Source organism: Bombyx mori, chromosome 1 (genome assembly GCF_030269925.1).
Source record: "Bombyx mori chromosome 1, ASM3026992v2".
Classification (NCBI taxonomy): Eukaryota; Metazoa; Arthropoda; class Insecta; order Lepidoptera; family Bombycidae; genus Bombyx; species Bombyx mori.
In genome coordinates this window covers 11,470,595-11,494,463 of record NC_085107.1, presented here as the reverse complement: position 1 = coordinate 11,494,463, position 23,869 = coordinate 11,470,595, and the positions used below count along the sequence as shown (strand labels likewise).

Below are 23,869 nucleotides of genomic sequence, written 5' to 3'. Positions count from 1 at the left end.
AGTAGAGTTCATCCATACTACCTGGAGCCCACTGCGTTCATCCACAGTGCGTTTCCAGAGGTATTTTTTGCCACGTACCATCTGGCTTTGGAATGAGCTCCCCTCTACGGTGTTTCCCGAGCGCTATGACTTGTCCTTCTTCAAACGAGGCTTGTGGAGAGTACTCAACGGGAGGCAGTGGCTTGGCTCGGCCCCTGGCATTGCTGAAGTCCATGGGCGACGGTAACCACTCACCATCAGGTGGGCCGTATTCTCGTCTGCCTACAAGGGCAATAAAAAAAAGAATCTATTTTGTCGAAAGGCTATGAAAACAAAGCGCGCTCTAACTGTTACTGAATAAAAAATCACTAAGTATCGCAATAGCCTCGACTGAAAACGAGGTCATTGGCAACTATTGACCTTAATACATTTCTCTTAATTAACAATGCGAAAATTAAAATTGAATTTTACAAATATACATTATTTTATACATGTCTTATGCGTTGTGGGAAATTTTAATAACAAAAGACGCCGCCCATAAACCATGTTCATTAAAATATTATTGTAAAATTTTGTAGCGCTGCAGGAAGCGATCTTGAAAGAAAATTGAATTTGCCGCTCGTGATTTGTGCGTTTTGATATGCGTTATGATAAAATATTAGCAGTTTCCATTGCACGCGCATGATCCAAAATACAAAATAAATTGGACACTATGAAGTTGCGCAAGTTTTAAACACGAATTATTACGGTAGCGCTAAATGCAAAAATGGTCGTTCAAAAACGAAGTTTTTGTTACCTAATAATCATTAATTACTATTAATATAATAATCAACATTACTAGTATAGACAAACCGATGATTGTTAAAAATGTTTATATTTTTTTACTAAATGATTGTTGATTTAAAAATTAAACTACATTTTAATGAAATTTCTATGTAACCAATCTGAAAGTATATTACTTTCCTAACTCTTAAAAGTTTCAACAAAAAGAATTTCTAAATCGATTTTGAAACTTTAATATGCTAAGTCAAGAAACATCAAAATACGAAATCAAAATGACAACGACGACGACATCAAAAACGAATTGAGAACCTCATCCTTTTTTGAAGTCTGTTAATAAACCGTACAAAGTCTAATATTCGCACAGTTGATATGCAATTGCATCGTTGCATACTTTATATTTATACGCGTAAGACTGCTTTTCGACTTTCACAGCTCTCGATTATTTGAGCACATTTGAATTGAGTCAATAAAGCGTAATAACGCCCCAAGCGAACACAATTGTTAGGGCTCGATTGAAGTCTGAATCTGTCGCATAGGAACCGTCTCGTTATTACGAAGCATTATTGTGTTCCACTTAAAATTCATACCAGCTTTATTGCGATATCCTTTTGAGATGCAATTTTAGTTCACATCGACATAAATCATTACAAAAAACGCAGTATGATAAACATTAGACGTTTTCAGTAATAGTAAAGAAACGTTTGTGGACGAATGGCTCCTACCGATAGCTCCAACTGTGCTGAAGTATAAATACAACAGTCAGATATTTATTTTTATTAACTTGGAAAAATTAATAGTTGTAGGTCACGTGGAAGGAAAGAGAAGTCGAGGAAGATTGCCAACCAGGTGGACGGACGTTGTCAAGGAGGCCACAAACACCAGCGTCTCGGGCGCCATTAAGCAGGCCGAATGCAGGCAACATTGGAGGAAGCTGGTGTAAAAACTGGACCAAGGCGGTCACGACCCTCAGTAATGAGGAAACGAGAAAGAAGAAGAAGAACATACTTAACACGTGTTTGCGAACGAATTCCACGATGAAGGAACATTAAGGAAAAACTTGATCAACCTATTATTGGCGATCTAAAAAGTAATAATTAATAAATAAATAAAAAACTTTAAGAATTTAAAAAAGACACGTAGACATAACTTTATTAATTTAATACATTAATTAAACAAAATTATATTGCACAATTCTAGTGATGACAATGTTAAAATTTATTTATTACGCGAGAAATAGTGATGTGTATGTTTTTTGATACATAAATTATTTAAAAAAAAATGAAAAAAAATTTTTTTTATTACAATATCTGTTTTTTGAAACAGTTCAGATGGAAGTGTTGACGAACCCTGATACAATAAGATTGTGCTACGAAAGTTTTTACAAATATTTTCGTTGGCGACGCGCGGTTTCCATAGTCACATCTTATGAAGAAGCACTTTTCTAAACGATTACATATTAATTTATGCTTAATTTGAAAACAAATAAGTGTTGTTGTTCGCTTAAGTTAGTAATTTATTAATATTTTCAATACGGAAGCGACCTCCTTATTTTGTCTTCAAATAATAGATTCAAAACTATTTTTGTGATATAAGTATGTATATGTGTGTTTTTTTTATATGTCCCAGTTTCATTCTAAAGGTGCGAATGTATTAAGCAATGTAATACTAAGTGTTTGATTTCGGAACGTCAAAATGTGAACGAGCGACGCCGCTATGACACTTTTTTAATACGCTTTTATTAGCTTCAGACGTATGTACGTATGTTTGTAACGGAATCTTTGAACATGATTTTGACCCCCTTCAAAACGTCAGATTAACTCGAAATTTGGTATACTTATTAAGGACTGATGACAATTCAACAGTAAAAAAAAAGTTAAAAAACAAATAATAGTTTAAGTAGATTTTTTAGTTGATTTATAAAAGCGTATTTTGTTAGTTTTTTTAAACTATTATCATTTCCTTTCAATTCTAGCCGCCAAGAGCAACGCATCGGTTTCATATTTCTGTTATATTCAATCTTTAAATTTTCATAAATATCTCAAAAGCAATAAATACAGTCCAAGCTTATTTACCACAACGCAACATGTGGTCCTTCTCCGGTGAAACAATCGGATCGACGACCTGCGAAAAATACAATTTGAAAACCGACGCTTGGCCGCCATCTTCAAATCGACGGCGCTTCATCGGCTGGTATTGATAGGGAATAAATAATAGTATAAAAAACTAACAAAATGCGCTTTTATAGATAATCAAAGTAAAAAAATAAAAAATAAATTTTAATAAATTTGAATTAAAAATAGTCGTGGAGTGCTTTTCAGGGTATTATCAAAATAACCCTTCCACTCATATCTGTTCATAAAATATTTATAACTAGTGATACCGTGCACCCCACGCTTTTTTTTTTACAACCAAATCATTTTTTCTTGCATTATTTTTAATTCAAATTTATTTTCTATTTTTTTATTGGATTTTTTATAAATGTGTATATTGTTAGTTTTTTTAATCTATTATTTATTTTTTAGTTCAATTTAAATTTTTTTCAATATTTTTACTATTGAATTGTCATCAGTCCTTAATAAGTATACCAAATTTCGAGTTAATCCGACGTTTTGAAGGGGGTCAAAATCATGTTCAAAGATTCCGTTACAAACATACATACATATTAGTTATGCCTGAAGCTAATAAAAGCGTATTAAAAAGTGTCATAGCGGACGTCGCTCGTTGACACTTTGATGTTCCGAAATCAAACACTAGGTACATATACCATTTCCTCACAGCTAAGTAGTATCGTCTTTAACATATTCTCAAAGCATTATAATTAATTAATTATAATTACATTTACAGCTTTTACACTAAGCATTTGAAAGCTTCAGACGCCTCTTTCTTTAAGTCACTAAATTATTACCGTTATCAATAAATACTACTAAACGTAAAGATGAAATGAGTCGACTATTATCAAAGCCGGCAATGTGACTTTTGGACAATTATTGGTAAATCAGAAAAACGAATTATTGACTTTGTATTCCATTGGCAGTCACAAAACTCTTCTGAACGACATCTTAGATAAATAACAGGTTAAGTATTAACCTTTATTTAATGCAGGTTTTGAACCGTATTCTTTGAAGGAGACGATTATATTCAAATCAATCTGTATTGACATATCAATAACATTTTTTTCTTCAAATGCACAGATTGCCACCTTTGATAATAGACGACTCAAATATAATAACGCTATTTGTTTATAAGTACATGTGATTACGTAACGTACAATGGCCGAAAATCTCTACAAGAACTTACGTGACAGCGTCATTTAAAAATTTTGATCGAGAATTTCATAAACATAATTTACCTAAATCAAACAACTTCAAAATAAGTTGTTGGATATGTTTACTTGTTACGTTACGTGAAAATGTTTATATCTTATTTATAACAAACTGGATCGGGGATAGGTTGAAAGAATTTTATGAATTAAATACTATCGAGTTATAAATATTGCATTAAAATTATATCTACTTATGTATATACTAGATTAATATGTAAGGTTATTTATTTTGTATGTAATTAATGACTAACACATTTAAGAATTTTTAATTAATGGAATGTTAAATTTATTTATGACATATGTATACCTATATTTTTGAATATATTTGAAATAATATTGTTCACTACACCTTAATAATATTATGCTCTCGATATCATGACCTTATAATAATCATTTATAAAACTAATAATATTCAAATAATAACTATCGCAATTAAATTACGTATTATTATTACACATTAAGTACTTACGAAGTATAGCATTTTAGGCAATATTTTATACAGTGAAAAACACGTAAGACCCTCCTACGAAAGCTCTTCGAAATAATACAACAATATAAGATGTATATGCCGCATCTTCCTGACGAGTTTTAATATATCGAGTGAAATTCAGTCCTTCCTTGATACGATTTTATTGTATTCATATCGCCTGCCAGCGCTCGAGTCCACACGGGTAGGTACCACCACCCTACCTATTTCTGCCGTGAAGCAGTAATGCGTTTCGGTTTGAAGGGTGGTGCAGCCGTTGTAACTATACTGAGACCTTAGAACTTATATCTCAAGATGGGTGTCGCATTTACGTTGCATATGTCTATGGGCACCAGTAACCACTTAACACCAGGTGGGCTGTGAGATCGTCCGCCCATTTAAGTAATAAAAAAGAAACCGAGCCGACAAATTGCAAATGAAACGTAAATATTTTCATCTAAAAGTGCACCTAAAATATTTTAATTACTATACTGTACATTATTATTAATTTATATTATGTTAAATAATTTAGTGTTATTTAAATATAATAATAAATACTAAATTTAAATATATAGTATAATGCCACTAACAAGGAACTCGAAGTAAATGAATGAGTTTTGTTCTGACAACGAACATTATTATATATTCTTATTGCGAATTCATACATCAATGCAGTTACTACCACTGTATTAACTTCTACGTAATTAACAGTAAAACCAAGATTACGATATTCCTTTCGATTTCTTAACTTCTGTTTCCAAAGTTTCTACAGCTTAAGGTGCATGGATAAACAAAAAAGTTGCCATGGTAACCGTTACTATGGTAACCTGTTAAAAACGTTTTTTCATTCGATACGTAGGTGAAAAATCCATTCCGCATTACTTCTCGATAAATGGTATTTCCATTATAATTTCATATTAATTATTATCGTAATAATCGTATTTCCTTTATATAATGCTCGGTGCGTGACTTAAATTATATTTTCCTAGACAGAATTCCATAGATAATTTATTTATTTATTACACTTCATGTAAAATTTACATTGGCGGACTTAATGCCTAAGGCATTCTCTACCAGTCAACCAAAGGTAGTGCAGAGTAAATAGTGGTAGGTAATAATACTAGACATAATAAAAATTTTTGGTCTATACTTTTTCGTATCATCCGATAGTGTGTTGTTGATCGCGATTTCGATTCGGTAGTAGATGCTAAGATAGATAGAGGCGCTAGGGGCAGCTGTTAGCAAATCCCACCCCTAAAGGCCTTACCCCCTCTGCCCCGGTGAAACTGGAAACTGGAACCAAAATATGAATACACATTCCCTTTCATTCGACGAGGTGTACTTTCTAATAGGCCAAGACGTACACTGACTTGAATAAAAAAGGGATATTCTTCATTCGAAACGTATTGTTTTAAGTACAGAGCGTTTGGTCTGATCACGATACTTTTTAAAACTTATGATTCCTTATCTCGCCTCGTTGTAAAATAGATGGTGTAAAATTATAAAATAAATATTTTATTCTTATTTGTCTTTGATACGTGGTTGAAATTTTCAAATTAGTCATGCATCTTGAAGTTGATCAAAGTTGCAATGAAATATTCCATTACACGTAGATGGATAAAGATGAAGCTAATAATTAAAAAAAAATGTTAAGAATACAGAGATGATTCGGATGAATCTGACCATGTTAATGTGGACTATATGAGTCGACTATTATCAAAGCCGGCAATGTGACTTTTGGACAATTATTGGTAAATCAGAAAAACGAATTATTGACTTTGTATTCCATTGACAGTCACAAAACTCTTCTGAACGACATCTTAGACAAATAACAGGTTAAGCATTAACCTTTATTTAATGCAGTTTTTGAACCGTATTCTTTGAAGGAGACGATTATATTCAAATCAATCTGTATTGACATATCAATAACATTTTTTTGTCCAAATGCACAGATTGCCCTTTGTTAATAGACGACTCATATATAGATAGCCCATTTGGACACGACAAAGATAAAAATATGATACACAGTGTGAAGATCTAGTGGACCCGTTACCTTGGATATATTAATTTGTATTTCTATAGTACAATTGAGATAATTATAATAGCTCAAGTAAATGGTCAAGGTTAGTTGTTTTGAAGTCGTGAGATAACATAGTCTAGATAAGAAATATGTAGTTTTTATTTTGTTTTCATTACCTGATATTGTTAGTTGTTTACTAAACTGATAAATATATAAAGATACAATATAGAGAATGGTTCGCTTAAGGAAAGCCTCAGCGCCCCTTTCAATTTCAATTTAATTTTTAACATGTCAAATTTAAACGTATTTTTCTCCACTAAAATGAATTTCATATCTTGGTCGGTCATTAATGCAAATAATATTAAAATATAACGTGATTACACACTAACTAAACAAAAAACACACACTCATTAATTATTTCAAAAAATAATAATTATTCATTTTAAGTAAATTTAAATAAATTATTTTAATATGAACACCGCATATTCCGTTACAATAAATATTGTAAAAGTATGTAAAAAAAGGCCATTTAATATTAATTAGGTAAATGTAAATATACAATTCGATTTTGGCATTTGCTACATTAATCACTGTTACAAGTACGTGGATACGTAACTCTATCTATATCATTATACAATAACACTTACTATCACATATCAATATGGGAATCGTGATGTGTTCGGCACCAGATTGTCACTGTGGCGAATAATGACGTCACTATACATTTATTTTGGCCCCGGTGATAGTCTCTGACGACTTCGTCAGGCGTGATTTCTCTGTTTGCCTTCAGCAGGCTTGGCCTTGTGCTAGGTGGCTAGAGAGATGATTCTGCGTCTCCGGATCCTGCGGCCCCACCGCTTCCACAGCTGAGCGACAGTGTATATAGCAGTTACGATCGCTAGTAGTGTGATAGCTCGGTTCGTTAGACTAGTGGGTGTCGTTTCCGACTGCGGGTGAACTCTGGAAGGCGCGGCGCCTGCTCCTCGCCACGCTCTGGGCGCTGGTTCGGTGCCTTCTATTTCTGGAGGACCTGCAAGTATTAGACTCCTGGGTAGTAGGTTACCTACAATCTCACGAATCTTACTGGTGGTAGGACCACTTGTGAGTCCGCGCGGATAGGTACCACCACCCCGTCTATTTCTGCCGTAAAGCAGTAATGCGTTTCGGTTTGAAGGGTGGGGCAGCCGTTGTAACTATAGTTGAGACCTTAGAACTTGTATCTCAAGGTGGGTGGCGCGTTTACGTTGTAGATGTCTATGGGCTCCAGTAACCACTTAACACCAGGTGGGCTGTGAGCTCGTCCATCCATCTAAGTAATAAAAAAAAATCTATTGCTATTTCAAAATTATTTCAAAATGAAAATATAAAGATATAATATGATCAAAGCAAAAAAAAAATCCGGACTAGTGACAAGTAACGCTTGTCAGAAGCATCTGGTTTCATACATCTTACGTTCATAATGATTTCAATATTGGCCCAACAAACACCATGGAACTTTTAATTCATTTCAAAATAGAACACTCAACGGTGACTTTAATTATTAAAAGTTTGACAAGCAGCGTTTTGGCGCGCAATTTCAAACTTTGTTGTATTGCATTGGCAGAATTTCAAAGAATAATATTATATATTTAAGAAGTGATGTCATGTTAACTTTGTGGTATACCATCTCTTTGACAACACAGTCATTGTGCGTAGACTAAAGCTTTATGAGTTAGTGTAGTGTGTGACAGTTGGAAATACTTAACTGAGTGCTTTTGTAACACACATATATAAACTATGTTACCTTCGAATTGTCAGAGAATAAACGAATACTGTTCTTGAAAGCCTTTTTAAAACGAAATACTTTCCTTTCAAGTTTACTAATAATAAGTCGTGACCTAGTGTTTTGTCTAACTAGAATAGATTGTTAGAAATATACCAATATCTATATTCGTTAAATTCAAACAAATCAAATAATATTATAATAATATGTAATGTTTACAAATATTATATGTAATGTTTACTGTATGCACTAGGTTTGTGTTCCTAATTCTTCTTTCATTTTGCGGGCCTACTGGAAGAGATTTCAACATGAAATAAGAAGTGCCCTTGTATTCTGTATCTTTATTGTCGTGTTTCTTCTAACAGCTGTGTGTACAAAATATATTAAATAATAAATAAAATACTCACCGATACTCTTAGGATCTGTAGGCTGATGTCTAGGAGCCAATGTCCTGGCAGATGGAGCAGCGTGTACTGGCTGGGACGGTAGCGGGGTGGGACTGAAGCATTCTGGTATTGGACGTGGTCCACTTCCATCGGGCGATAGGACGCGAGAGTAGACATGGAGACGTCCCCCTTCGGCACGTCGAGGCAGTTCTATGGATTTACGTTCATGCAACAATTACAGCGGGTACTCATTGCGTGCTTTGGACGCTTTTGGATTTAATCTATAAATAAATCTGTATCGAAGTGTTCGATCTTCATTATACACGTGCACCGTAAACGATAGCACGCGATCAAATGTACAGCAAAATGGCGGCGTATGTATCTACAAGCACGCAGCTGACGCCCGCGCAACGTGCGTTCTAATCAATTTCACAGAAGCGCGCGTTTCCATGTGTACACGTCAATAAATACTTTTGGATATTAAAACGCGCGTTAGTAAATCGCGCATTTTGAGATCCAAAAGTTCTTTCGCGTTCTCAGAAATTGGTTGGAACGTACGTTGCGCGGGCACCAGCTGCGCGCTTTTAGATACATGCGCCCCCATTTTGTTGTACATGTGATCGCGCGCTTTCGTATAGGTGCACGTGTATAATGGAGATCGAACACTTCAATACAGATTTATTTTTAGACTAGCCGTACGCGCCCGCTTCGCTGCGCATTTAAAATTGTATTATTTATTGTCATTATTATTAGAGAGTCCAACACTCATATAGATATTATTCTATCCATTATGTACATGTATTTTCTATGTGGATATCAAGTTTCAAGTCAATCGGATGCATGGTTCAGTAGTTATAACGGAACATCCGTAAAAACCACTGTAGATTTATATATTAGTATAGATGAAATCCTAAAGCGTCCGGCTATATGGGACATGCAAAGTCCAGATTATAAAAATAAAATATTAGTTAGTAGTATGAACACTTAGTAGTATGAACGCTCGTTTTAATGAGCGTTACCAAAGTATATGCATACATACAGCGCGCTTAGCACGTGCTAAGCACGTTCTTCAAGCGCGCGCCAAAACCAACTCCGAGCGCCTAATGTGTATGTACTCGGTCTTATTTATCCAATTTTATCGCTTTGATATACAAACGCCACGGCCTACTTGATGTGAAATGGTCAAAACATACACCGCGAATACAGACTTTAAAGCAAGAGTTCGAAATCACAATTTTCTTGTATGACTGTTATCTCAAATACCCAAATTAGGACACGTAGCTGATTCGCGACAGAAATGAATAAAATTATCTTGGTTTTTTTTAACTGACCGCTTTCACGCAGTTTACTGTTTAATTTAATTCACTATCCATTTACTTTATTGTCGAATAGATATGTGCGCGTTTCTATTAAAAAAACTTATCGAAACGAAATCTTCGCGATTAATATTAAGCTGGAGAAAGTTGATCTTTTGGTGTTCTTTTGGTTCCGATGCCAACACCAAAATGAAAGTCCTAGCTTAACGAGCTATATTGACTACTACACTTAGAATATTATAAGAGTACAATGATAGCAAGAGAAGACCTGGTCGCCCTGTACACACTTGGCATGCACTGCGGAGAGCGACATCTGCCGGTCTGATCTAGAGTAACGTAATGGAGCAAGCGCAAGACAGGGTGAAGTTGAGACAACTTGTGAGGGCCATATGTACCAGCGGGGTACTCTAGAAATACAACAACGACAGCAACAACAATGACGTCAGAGACGACGCAATCAATGCCACTATTAAGGCTTCGTCAAACAGAACGCGTACTTAGCGCCGCGTTTTAACGTCGCGCTCTTTTCATGTCACACCAATTGACTAGATGAGCCCAACGCTCCTTGATGCAACGTAACATCCGCCAAATCATAGTGCCTTTCTAGAGCAGTCTGAAAATGTAAAAGTACTAAGATGTCGAGTGATTCAGATGTGGCATTGTATAAGCATGGATATTTTTGAAGTGAAACTTCTTTAGGCGCATGAGGGTAAAATTTTTACAAATGTAACGTCACGCAGGTATGCAATGGAATTGTCGAAAAAGAGAAAGAGAGCGATCGAGACCGATTAAGAGAGAGTAAGACAGGGCGAACGTAGCATGAAGCAACTAGCCATGGAGTGAGAGTAGGGAGCAAGCAAGTGAGAAAGATCGAGAGAAAAAATAAGACACAATGCTCAGTTCCTATATACTTTAAAACATACGTATAAAGTATTTTATTTTTAATACAGCGTCATCTGTGAGATGTTTTAATACTAACGTGTGTATGAAACCTCTTGTAGTGAATTTTAATTTAGGATACACGTGAAGTTAAAATATCAATCCACAGAGGGCGCTACCTCATACTATAAAAGGTGATGTACAATTATTTACTAATGACAAAATTTTACTAATAATATACTTAGACATTTAGGATAATTGTATTTTAACTTTTGAAGGTTTCACTTCTAACATTTGTGAATTGCACACATGTAATTTTTTTTAACTAGTTCTATCAATTTTTCGGTCATTATCCAGTGTTCTAATACACATTCACTCGGACGAAAAAATAAAATTTGTAAAAAATTACAACGCCTGACGTCGAAGCGTCCTAACGCCGCGACAGAGCGTTGCGTATCGCTAGCGCTAGCACTCTGTTTGACAGTATATTAACATAGTAGTACAACACATTTCGGCGTCATAGCGCGCCGTCAGTTTAGCGCTCTGACGGGCTCTGAGTACGCGTTTTGTTTGACGAAGCCTTTACGTACAGATGCGATCTACCCATCGTAGACCGAATGATTGTTAAGGCGTCATTGGTTTCATGGCTACTAGGAGTACAAATCTGACAGTATTTTGTTACACAAGAAAGGTTTTTTCTTCTTGATCTCGTAGGATAATTAAACTTGGGTAAATAATGTGTCGAGTTTGAAGTTATGCACCTGAAGGGATTATATGCACATCTCTGACGCGTTTCTCTTGCGGCGTTGCGGCTTCTTTGAGAGCTGGAGGCACGTGACCCACTATTGCGTATTGTAAAGCGGCCAAAAGCAACCAGTGACAGTTCCGGGCAGTTCCACCTTCCAGACAAGATGAATCTCCGTAAACGACCAGACGGCCAGACTGCAATTTAAAAAATGAAACATTTCGTATAGATAAACCATCACTTCCGCCTAACGATAAATTTTTGAAATCCACTCTTCTATTAAATTAGTTTTTTTTTTGTCTATGGACATGATAAAAACTTTTTCAAACCCAAGCTCTCATGCGTTTAAAGCTCATCAATATTTATTTATTTATTTAAAAGAGTACAGCCACATCACAAACATTTAACATAGGAAAATAACCTAAACTATTTAATTCATGGCCTGATGCATGTGACAATAATGGCGTACATAACATTGGCAATTCATCAGCTCGAAGATGGAATACAATAATTAAAGAAATGAAGCATACCTAATGAAAATATAAATATATATGTCGACGCAAGTCCATGATAATTAACAAATGTAATTGTTCTGATTATGAAATCAATCATTGTGTCGAATAAATTGGTTGTCTTATGTGTTTTGCGTTAGAATAAAACCGAAAATGAATTGATGAAATTATTATGAGTTGTTTAACAGTTGAAACATTCGTCGCCATTTGTAGACCGGATGTTTCAACTTTGATTAAGATTTAAAAATTAATTCAATTGTTCATAATTACTTTCAAAATGTTTAATTAAGTTACGAATTATTTTTGTAATTAAAATTAATCATTTAGAGAAGTTGCAATTTAAATAGTGCGTTGACGTTTTGCCGCCCGACGCCATCTTTTAGTGTTTAATTTCGCTGGCGCACGAAACTACGATAGACGAATGTTAAAACACTTTTTTTTTTCGAGCGCCGGGCGGTGAAGACGTGGTCAGCTGGTGTATTATATCTTGTGAGTACCTACCTATTGTTTTATTATAATTGTGATTATAAAACTATTACTTTGAGAACCCTCTGGTGTCTTGTAAAATAAATTGTTTAGTGTGTTTCTGGTTGTTTTATTGTTTGCGATGAGTGCGCTGAATAGTGAAGGCAGTGACGTTAGCAATGCTGACGTCACTCCTTTTAAAAGTTCCTCTGGACCAAACCCCACGTCATATAAATATCTACTAAGCAAAGAGAAAATCGGTTAAAGAGGACGAAACGATAGTTAACTATTTTTGTCTGTGCCTAATTTTATATAGATATGTCAAGTCTTTTTCTATGGCCTTAAAGGCAGAAGACGGTCATGCCGGCTCATTGATTGGGAGGAGGCATCGTTCCCATAGGAGTAGCTGCGCTTTAATTCTGCCTGGCGCTTGATAGAACGTTCAGAGAACACACGGTTCAAAATCGATAACTGATAGTGACGGGAAATTAACTCCGAAATGTAAAGATGAAAATATTATAGAATTCTTTTTTATTTAAATACTATATTATTTTAGAGATTTAGGTTGTAAGTCGAACAGACTATAGTATCCCAAATTTTATGTTTAACCGTATTAGAATCAAATGTGTTTACCTTAGGTACTTTATCCACGGTATCGTTTGAATAGTCATGAATATCTCCATCAGTTTGTAGGAGACCTAGGATCGGGACTTGCAACGGTTGTGTGACTTCCGTTTTGCCGTTCGCGGCCCCCGGCTTTTCACCTGATATTATCTGAGAGAACAAAAAGTTTAATTTAAAAAAACACTGTACAGTGCCAGGCAATAAATATTGCACATCGATACTTAGAAAGAGACAGTCGTCTAATTTTGTTTTTGTTGTAGATCGTTACCTGTGTGCGACGAAACACTAACGATCCGGTATCTATAGAGACTAAATGTCAATTAAGTAATGTGCGACAGATATAATGCTCTACGAAGCAAAAATTAACCGTCTCTTTCCCATGGTCGATGTGCAATATTTATCGCCGGGTACTGTAACACGTTATGAAGTGATTTTTTTTATTGCCCTTGTAGGCAGACTAGCATACGGCCCACCTGATGGTGAGTGGTTACCATCGCCCATGGACTTCAGTAATGCCAGGGGCAGAGCCAAGCCGCTGCCTACCAATAATAAACTAGTCGGTATTAAGATATTCAAAACTGTCAAATCATCGATAAAATTGGTGAGGTTCAGCATATTATTATGTTATTGACCTACACGAGTTGCTCATTTATTATATATATCATCGTCCTATGTGACTGTATGTACTGCTCTTACCTGTTGCCCTTGATCGTTGAGAGGGGCCGTGATCAGTACACCGTGTTCAGGGAAGCTGTGTATGTGAGTTCCGCTCGCGTAATACATCGGGTGTCCGCCCAGTTTGAATGAACCTTCAAATACTCTATCGCCTAGCGCCACCTATTAGGTAAAAATACAAATTAACACAATTACTATACTGAGACCTTAGAACTCATATCTCAAAGTGGGTGGCGTCATTTACGTTGTATATGCCTATAGGCTCCAGTGAATACTTAACACCAGGTGGGCTGTGAGCTCGTCCACCCATCTATGCAATAAGAATAAATGTGGCGTGTGATGACCTAGACCGGCACCATCTATTCCCGTGGGTGTCACACAGGACACGGAATTCAACACTGATATCCTTCTCCAGAGCAGTAAGTATTATAATACTATGCATTCTGCCAAAGTACAGTGCCAACAGAACATTTTCTGTTTTATTGTTTTTATTGAAGATTTAGTTAATAGTTACCACACCTGATACATGCTGAGTAAATCGTTCAGAGCGGGAACGTTTGATCCTCCCGTCTCAGGAATCCACCTGAAAATAAATACAATAAAAATATATTACAAATCCTTAAAATGTTTGTGTTAGCTATCCTTAATAAAACCTCAATACATAATTATATATATCCTAAATCATTTTTTCAGGTCATAGTTTAACATTTGAAAGTAAATCATGATGATTTCTTGTAATAACTGTATTATAAACACATTAGATAGTTGTTTTTTGTCATGCTCAAATACATAGTAGGTACTGACCATTGCCTTGTGTTTTCGTCGTAAAACTTCACGTGCCGCAGAAGGGAAGCGTTGTACCAATCGGCGAAAACAATTAACGATAGTCCAGCGTCAACGGCTTTCTTCAATGTTGCCATCTCTTCGGGGAAATATTCATCTTCGGGGTCAACGAGTAACAGGGCGCCGTAGAGCGACGTGTCGATACATGTTAAGGGTGTACCTATTAAATCACAATTAAGGTCATGGCACACTGGAAGGGCACAGCTGCAGTACGGCTCTGTATTTGAATTTTGGCTACCGCTAGCTACCGTTGTTGGCTTTAAATATTGACTTTATGAACATATTTTAAGAGTAACGCCATCTATCGCCGAATAGTCGAACGAATATCGAAGGATCTAGTAGCACCTAGAACGCTCGAGAAGTACAACGCCATCTATTGTCAGATAGCGGAAACACAACACTAGAGATGTGTGGAATATTCTCGATAATTCTAGGGATGTGGTACCGACTATAAAAACGTTGCAGGGATGGCACGCACGCAGTCAGTAATCGGAACTACTCGAAGCAAAACAGCGAACGGATCACTTGAAGCGAAGCAGAAGAAGCGAATTGAGAATTTTAAAGTGTAGTGAAGTGTTTTAAATGTTCAGTGTTAACTTGTAATTCGGTAGAATTTTATTTATCCCGAACCCCAGCGCGTAACAATATTATACGACATACGATTTTAGGGTCAAATTCAAATGACAAGCTAATCGCTGGGTTGGAGCGGTGACGTGCTTGCATAACGTACCACGACCCTTAATCTTAAGTCGTCGTGGCTTAAAGGATAAGACGCTCGGTATACTCGTATCAGGCGATGCCACTGTGCCAGCGTTCGGATCCTACAGGCAGGTACCAATTTTTCTAATGAATTATGCACTAAGCACATTGTCTACGAATGATTTCCACGGTGAAAGAATATAAAATCGTATCGACAAAATTTTTAATTTGTTTAATAAGCATAGTAGGTACTAGCACTCTTTCTGGTGCTACCCATGCGTTTGAAGGGTGAGATAACCGTTATACTAAACAATTGAGATTTAGACCTCATGTTTTGAGGAGGGCGGTGGCATCCACTTTATTATGTCTATGGGCTAATCTACATATTAATACGTGAAGCAAAAACTTTGTATCCCTTTTTACGCAAATTGCGCGGACGGAGGAGTATAAAATTTCCCACACTTATAGAGAATATAGAGAAGGAGCGCATGTATATTATTTGTTTATTGTCAAACTTTTCTTATTGCCTACAGTCTGTAGTCAAATTGAGAATAGATTAAATATTGTTTGTTTGTGTTATTGTGTATTGCAATTAATATTTGTCTAAGTGTAGTCTTGGAGAAATCTGTCAATAAAAAAGTATAATAATAATCTTTGACAATAGAACCTTAATAATGTTCAAACTTATAATTTTAGTTAATTATAGTCGAATTTCGACCACCGCGGGATCGCTAGTACTCACTAATACTCCTTATTTATATCGCGGCCCAGTACTCACCCATGACTTCAACGTAGAATCCGTGTTCGCGCAATCTCCTGTACATGTCCCTAAAATTGGTGTGTATATGATCGGCGTGCCAGTCGAGGGGATCGTGTTTGGCTCGTAGATCGTCCCTAGGGAAGTAGCCGCCGGGGTAACGTAGACTGTGGAACTGGTCCCAGAGGAGACGCCGGGATCGCACCGGAACTGGGATCACTCGAGCTCTATGATGTAAACAAACATTGGCATTATGGTTTTTATTATTCCTTTTTTTTTATTATTTAAACTGAGAAATTTTCTACAGTGTCATTATCTTTAGCTAAGCGTTTAGAGTTCAATATCGGTATTCGAAGCATGTTCATTTGGCAGTTACGTCTTTTTCAATAAAATCGATTTTCTATTTACTACAATTAATTAATCTTATTTTAAAATAATGACATTTGATACCGTGTCGTCTATACATACTAGAAGAAGAAAGAAACGCTTTATCTGCAGTATTGACCACATCGATTGTCAGCGTCGAGTTTAAAATGTAATAAATTGGTACTTTATATTTTTTTGAAAATTATAAGTGCGTATAGACTCGAGTTCTATGATGAAAACAAACATGGTGGTTTTCTTAATTCATTTTTTTTTTAATATTATACCGAGAAATTTTCGATAGTGTAATTAATTATCTTCCACTAAGCGTTTAGAGTTCAATATCGCTAATCGAAGCGTGTTCATTTGGCAGTTACGTCATTTTCAACAAAACCAATTTTCTATTTACTACTTGACATTGATTGATTGTATGACATTTGAAACCGTGTCGTATAATATACTAGAAGAAAAAAGAAAGGCATCTACAGTACTGAACACATCGATTGCTACTTTTATTATTTTATTTTTAGGACGTATTGAAACAAACAAAGCATATATAGTTTAGTTCAAACACACGTAAATGTAGATAATTTTCAAGGCAAACATTTTTGAGATGTAATTAATTATATTAACTTATTATAATTATTAGAACACAGAGTGTGAACTCACCGTATCGGCAATGTGAGTGTGGCGTTCTTTATTGTTCTATCACCTGTATCGTCGTGACTTTCAATCGTTACGTTCACGTGACCCTGTTCGAACACAGTTACGATGATGATAAACAGATTTTGAAGACAACTAACTATACATGTACATTTTCGACACTAACACAAGACGATTAATAGATAATTTTGATACTTTAAGATTTAATCGAGAACAGACATTTCATCTATGGTTTTGCAGTCTGTTTTTTTAAAAATATGTAATGTTCTTTTGTACACTTTTTTTTATTGCCCTTGTGGGCAGACGAGCATACGGCCCACCTGATGGTGAGTGGTTACCGTCGCCCATGGACTTCAGCAATGCCAGGGGCAAAGCCAAGCCGCTGCGTACCAAATCACTGCCTACCACGTATCAAAGACCTATAACAACACAATATATTTATTACTTTAGCCTAATATCCTGACCGGGAGCGGTACGATATAAAGGCGGGTAGGCTTAATATTGGTTTTTTATATTATAGTTTTATATGTACATACCTCGATGATACCATCAAAGTTAGCCCCTTCTTCCCGGACTGTGAAGCTGAGGGCCAGCCAGCCAGACCAAGGCCAGAGGACATCGCTGTAATCTGAAGACACCGAGAGTAGAACGCCATGGGGCAGATGTGGATGCCACGAGACTTCTTTCTGATATACAAATGTACATTTTTTTTATTGTTTAGATGGGTGGACGAACGACGATAGACATCTACAACGTGAATTCCACCACCCACCTTGAGATATCAGTTCTAAGGTCTCAGTATACTTTCGTCTAAGGCAGGGTCTCCCAAACTTATTTTGTCTACTGCCCACTTTGAAAATAAACAATTTTTTAGCGCCCCCATTTTTTCAGCTACTCAAAAACCACTATAGCGAGAGCTCAGTCGGTGTCTAAGAGTCCTTCTAGATGAAATAACAAATCGCCGCCCAAGCCTCTACAAAACGCCCCCCTTTTTTTGGCTCTCTTACCGCCCCCCTTTAGGCCTACAGCGCCCACAAGGGGGCGTTATCGCCCACTTTGGGAAAGACTGGTCTAAGGTGAACTTCCTCGAGGATCTGGAGTGGCGAAAATGAAATCCGATCTCATGCAAAAAAAAATCGCAATGTCGGATTGCAATAAACTACCCGCCTTTCTATATTCGATATTCAGTCCAAACTTCAAAACAGAACCAAGCGGTTTTTTTCCCCTTCCTATGCTGATAGCCTTGAGAGGCTATTTCAGCTTCACCCTAACGTGTGTAGGTGAGCTCACGGGGCTCAAACCGGAGTGTTGCTAACACTGACCCTAGCAAGAGCAGTGCTTCGCAGAATCTACCACCGGATCGGAAACGCGACCCACTAAGAAGATTCGGCGAGAAACTCAGTGGGCTGTGTCTATGGGTTTTTTTTTTTTTTTTTTTTTTTTTTTTTTTTAAATAATAATAAATATTTACTAACAATCACGCCACGTTAACTGGTCCCGTGATAAGTTCGTAAAGAACTTGTGTTACAGGTACCAGATAACGGAAATAAATGTAAGATTTTTATTATACACATACATATATTTAATATACATCCATAACCCTGGAAAAGACATTCATATTTATCATACAAATATCTTCCCTTGGCGGGATTCGAACCCGCGACCCCCTTGTGTAGTGACCATGTCACTTACCACTACACCAGACGGCCGTTAAATCGCTCGTTAATTCGCTCATCGAGCCCTTCGTCGCAAGCGACGGGTTCGACGAGGACGGTGACCGGTGCTTGTGGTGCCTAAAAGCACCGTTAATGGATGCAAGCGGATAGTAATTTATCAGTCATTATACGGTTTTAAACGTAACATATTATAGGCTTACCACATTCCCAACGACGCTCAGTCCATTAATGACGGTCACGTTCGCGATCGTTGGCTGCGAGCTGTAATACAGCGGCTGAGTGCAGTACGGCCACATGTACTGACATTCAGTGAGGTCAATGTAATTCGGGCTTAATGTAGCTTGCGGCTCGTACTTCCTGAGGAACTGACCGAGAACAAAGGATAATTTTAATAAATAACACTCTGACATTTTGTTATGGTAACAAGTGTTCGCTGAACGATCGAAATTCGATCTTATTCATTGAAGCTTCAAGATTTAGATTCATTTATGTATTTTTTGCTTCACTGAAGTTACATTTTTATTAATAAAACGACCTAAGCGACCGGCTGGCTTGGCCAGTAAGCCCAAAAAAACTGGGTAGAATACAGATAAGAAAATAGTACGTTGCCGGAATTATCATATAATTAATGTCACTTATAGTATCAAGAAAAGTAAGTGAAGTAATAATATGTAGTATTTCACCTTCACCATCCACCGAATTAAGTAGGAAGGAGATAATGACGATGAACAGCGCCAAAATTTATATTCCCGGTCCAAAACTGACCAAGTCGACATTCTGGTTATTCTTATTGCAAGCCTTAAGGCAAAGGAGTTTGTTAAGGAACCCTATTAAGGAACCAGTTCATACCTGATAAGCGCTGATAAGGTCCAATTTCCCGTGTCCCTGTTCGAACATGTTAGGCCCTTGTAGTCTTAGCGCTGTGCTGCATAAGGCTTGTTTAACAGATGCCGGAGTTAAATTCTGACGTGGAACACCGCTCGCTAGTAACGCTATGGCGCCAGCTACAACCGGCGACGCTACCGATGTACCTGTTTTTTGGAAAGACTCTTTTTTTAACATAATTAAGCCGACAGATTTATTTACATATATCTATTAGTGGTATATATAGTAAAAGCTCTTTATTCTCGGGGTATATGTTCTGTAAATATGCCGCGTATGTAGAAATGAATATGGAAAAACGCGTTTACACAGGATATTCCAGCCCACTGAGTTTCTCGCCGGATCTTCTCAGTGGGTCGCGTTTCCGATCCGGTGGTAGATTCTGCGAAGCACTGCTCTTGCTAGGGTCAGTGTTAGCAACTCTCCGGTTGAGCCCCGCGAGCTCACCTACTAACGTTAGGGCGAAGCTGAAATAGCCTCTCAAGGCTATCAACATAGGTAGGAAAAAAAAAAAAAAAAAACAGGATATTCCGTTGGAGACTTTAGGAGACTCCAGTGTAAAAATGGATTGGGTGACATATAAATCGTGATGTATATGGTCTTTGGTAACTTCTTAACATCATGTGAGCCGCTAGTTTAATCTTTAACCTAGCATTATCTTGTTACATTATGTTCGAGTGACAATTTTTTCAGATATAGCGGTTTTTCCTTCTACGACGTTTATCATAATCATCTCAACCTGCCATTTTTTTATTTTATATTACATAAATGGATGGACGAGCTCACAGCTCACCTGGTGTTAAGTGGTTACCAGAGTCCATAGACATCTATAACGGAAATGCCATCACCCACCTTGGAATATGAGTTCTGAGGTCTCCGTATAATTACAATGGCTACCCCACCCTTCAAACAGAAACGCATTACCGCTTCGCGACAGGTGCCGGTGGTGGTACCTACCCTTGCGGATTCCCTCTTGTGAATCCCTATCACCACTGCTGAACATAGCCTCTCCAATTGAAGTCCAGTGCGGTAGGTCCGATGTCACCTGGATCTAACGTGACCCAGCGAATTTCACTGGATCTTCGGTCCATCTGGTACGTGGCCGTGCCATACTACGTTAATATTAATATATAAATCATTCTTAGGTACGCAGCGGCTTGGCTCTGCCCCTGGCATTCCTGAGGTCCATGTGCGACGGTAACCACTCACCATCAGGTGGGCCGTATGCTCTCGTCTGCCTACAAGAGCTATAAAAAAAATATATTAGGGTCATACCGCTAAGTGATTTACATCCACCATTCACGCTCGATCCACGGACTCCACTGCCGTACGTTACAATGTCGGGCTTCATACGACCGTAACCCTAAGACAAACAAAAAAACCTATGTTTTTAATTTATGTATATTTTAGAAAAGACTTCCCGCGCATATAGACGTGTGACTGACTCGCTCGTACAGTAATTAGTGCCCGACTGCTGGACCGATTCGATTGTCGTGAGTTCGATTCCCGCATTGCTTTTTCGTCTTAGCGATTATTATCTATATATATTTAGACGTATACAAGTGTGTTTATCAATCTCAGATTTCCATAGTATAGGGGATCCTAGTTTGAGGTCGGATGACCGTGCATGAGTTACCCCTCTATTATTATTATTATTATCCACTGACTTCAAGACTGTGGTTAATCAAACTTCGCCGTACATTAAGGGGGCTCCTGTAGACGATACACCTACGTTTATTTATGAATGTTTTTTAATTATTGCTTAGATGGGTGGGCGAGCTCACAGCCCAACTGCTGTTAAGTGGTTACTGAAGCTCATAGACATCTACAACGTTAATGCGCCACCTACCTTGAGATATAAGTTCTAAGGTTTCAAATATAGTTACAACGGCTGCCCCACCCTTCAAACCGAAACCCATTACTGCTTCACGGCAGAAATAGGCGGGGCGGTGGCACCTACCCGTGCGGACTCACAAGAGGTCCTACCGCCAGTAAGCACCAGTGGTGCAAGCATTACTGCCCCGAAAGCTGCAGAATGAGATTGGATGACCTGGAGAGATTTTATGTGCATGCAGTCAATGCGAGCGAATACTAACTAGTTATATAGGTAAAGACAAAACGTATGCAAGTTTTGTAGAGCATCACCCTGTTACAATGAGACAATTTGCATACTCGGAAATGTTGCACGGTAATCTACACTAGCTCTAAAGTGCTACAAAACGTTAACTATAAATTATTTATTTTTTCAAATCTTTTTTTTTTCTTTAATGACATTAAACTCACTTGTGGTAACTCCCATGTTGTCATTCCTCTCGACGAAAATTTCGCGATGCGGTCATCGAACCCTATACCGCCGACACCTATGACGTCCATCTGATCAGCGGGGTTGTTCAGTGTGCCGTACAGAGGACCGTCGTTACCGATCGCCGATACCATAATTACCTGGTATAAACAAATAAATAAGTCATTTACTTTTATTTTTTTCCTACCTAAGCTGAGAGCATTGAGAGGCTATTTCAGCGTAACCGTAACTAGTAGGTGAGCTCACGGAGCTCAAACCTGACGACGTTGCTAACACGAACCCTAGCAAGAGCAGTGCTTCGCAGAATCTACCACCGGATCGGAAACGCGACCCACTGAGAAGATCCGGCGAGAAACTCAGTGGGCTGTGTCTGTGGGTTTATTCGCTAGTCGAGCCCTTCGTCGCAAGCGACGGGTTCGACGAGAACGATGACCGGTGCTTGAGGTACCTAAAAGCACCAATCAATAACATAAAGCGTAGTAAACTTTATAAAAACGTTAACAAATTTTTGTTAACAGCATTTAGACAAAGACGAACATGGTGCGTCTTTGTCTTAACTAGCCCGTTCGATATCTGTTTGTGTTACTTGCATCTTGGTCACAATTTGCTTTGTGAGCGTCCGTTTCTCGGCCCCATATACCATCACAGGGAGAACTGGTGATAGGACCTCTTGTGAATCCGCACGGGTAGGTACCACCACCTTGCCTATTTCTGCCGTGTAGCAGTAATGCGTTTCGGTTTGAAAGGTGGGGTCTTTGTAACTATACTGACGGGTGGACGAGCTTACAGCCCACCTGGTGTTAAGTGGTTACTGGAACCCATAGACATCTACGACGTAAATGCGCAACCTACCTCGAGATATAAGTTCTAAGGTTTCAGTATAGTTACAACGGCTGCCCCACCCTTCAAACCGAAACGCAACACTGCTTCACGGCAGAAATAGGCAGGGTAGTGGTACCTACCCATGCGGACTCACAAGAGGTCCTACCACCTCTCATTACTATGATTTAACAACGTATGATAAATATGAATACGATTAAAAATTTTGAAGTATTCTTTGCTTCGAAATACCTTATTAGCACTGAGTTCCCAGACTTTGTCGACAAACGGATGATCCATAAAATCCGGTCCCCCGATGCTGAGATTGAGAACGTCTATTTTGCGCATTATTGCGTAGTTGAACGCGTCCAGGAACCACGAAGTGTATGAAACCTGTTGAGATTTATAAATAGCGATCTTTACGAAACAAAATTTAGGAAATCGATTTCGATTGTGGAATTCTCTGCTGGAAGCGGTGAGAAGTGCTCCAACTTTAAACTGTTTTAAAAGAATGGTGAAGGAACACTACTTATCTGTTTAGTGCTGTTTGTTTGCATCACCATTTATTATTTCCATACTGTTGATGCATTATGTGTATGTAAGTATATTAGTATGTATTGTATGTATGTATATTGGTATATATTTCACATTATATGTTAAGGATATATATTTTGTTTATTGTATGTATATATTTTCTATATTAATGTATTATCTATAGTACACCGCAACATACCTGCTACATATATTTTTATATTTTCCAGAATTTCTGAAATTAAGCGGTTGTCTGTAAGGGATCGCTTTTAGCGATAAGACCGCCTATTGTACAAATGTATCTGCTTTTTTGATTGTTTTTTAAATGTAAATTGTGTTTTTGTGTGCAATAAAGTGTATTCTCTCTCTCTCTCTCTAAAGCGTGCGCGTAAAAAAATAA

General features: G+C 37.4%; 1 protein-coding gene across 1 annotated transcript in view; it reads right to left on the bottom strand.

Annotated features, from left to right (window-relative positions):
- Positions 1 to 1,876: 1,876 nt before the first annotated feature.
- Positions 1,877 to 23,869, bottom strand: part of LOC101735340 (membrane-bound transcription factor site-1 protease) — a 32,351-nt gene continuing 10,358 nt past the window's right edge. Inside the window, exons 6-20 of the mRNA XM_038011048.2 lie at positions 23,191 to 23,331; positions 22,101 to 22,259; positions 21,093 to 21,180; positions 19,785 to 19,966; positions 19,136 to 19,300; positions 17,796 to 17,945; positions 17,266 to 17,348; positions 16,255 to 16,460; positions 14,739 to 14,937; positions 14,454 to 14,517; positions 13,956 to 14,096; positions 13,269 to 13,409; positions 11,675 to 11,855; positions 8,740 to 8,928; positions 1,877 to 7,600 (exon numbers count right to left, since the gene is read on the bottom strand). Coding sequence (XP_037866976.1) covers positions 7,377 to 7,600; positions 8,740 to 8,928; positions 11,675 to 11,855; positions 13,269 to 13,409; positions 13,956 to 14,096; positions 14,454 to 14,517; positions 14,739 to 14,937; positions 16,255 to 16,460; positions 17,266 to 17,348; positions 17,796 to 17,945; positions 19,136 to 19,300; positions 19,785 to 19,966; positions 21,093 to 21,180; positions 22,101 to 22,259; positions 23,191 to 23,331 — 2,313 coding nt within the window. The 3' untranslated portion in view covers positions 1,877 to 7,376. The remainder of the gene's footprint in view (positions 7,601 to 8,739; positions 8,929 to 11,674; positions 11,856 to 13,268; positions 13,410 to 13,955; positions 14,097 to 14,453; positions 14,518 to 14,738; positions 14,938 to 16,254; positions 16,461 to 17,265; positions 17,349 to 17,795; positions 17,946 to 19,135; positions 19,301 to 19,784; positions 19,967 to 21,092; positions 21,181 to 22,100; positions 22,260 to 23,190; positions 23,332 to 23,869) is intronic.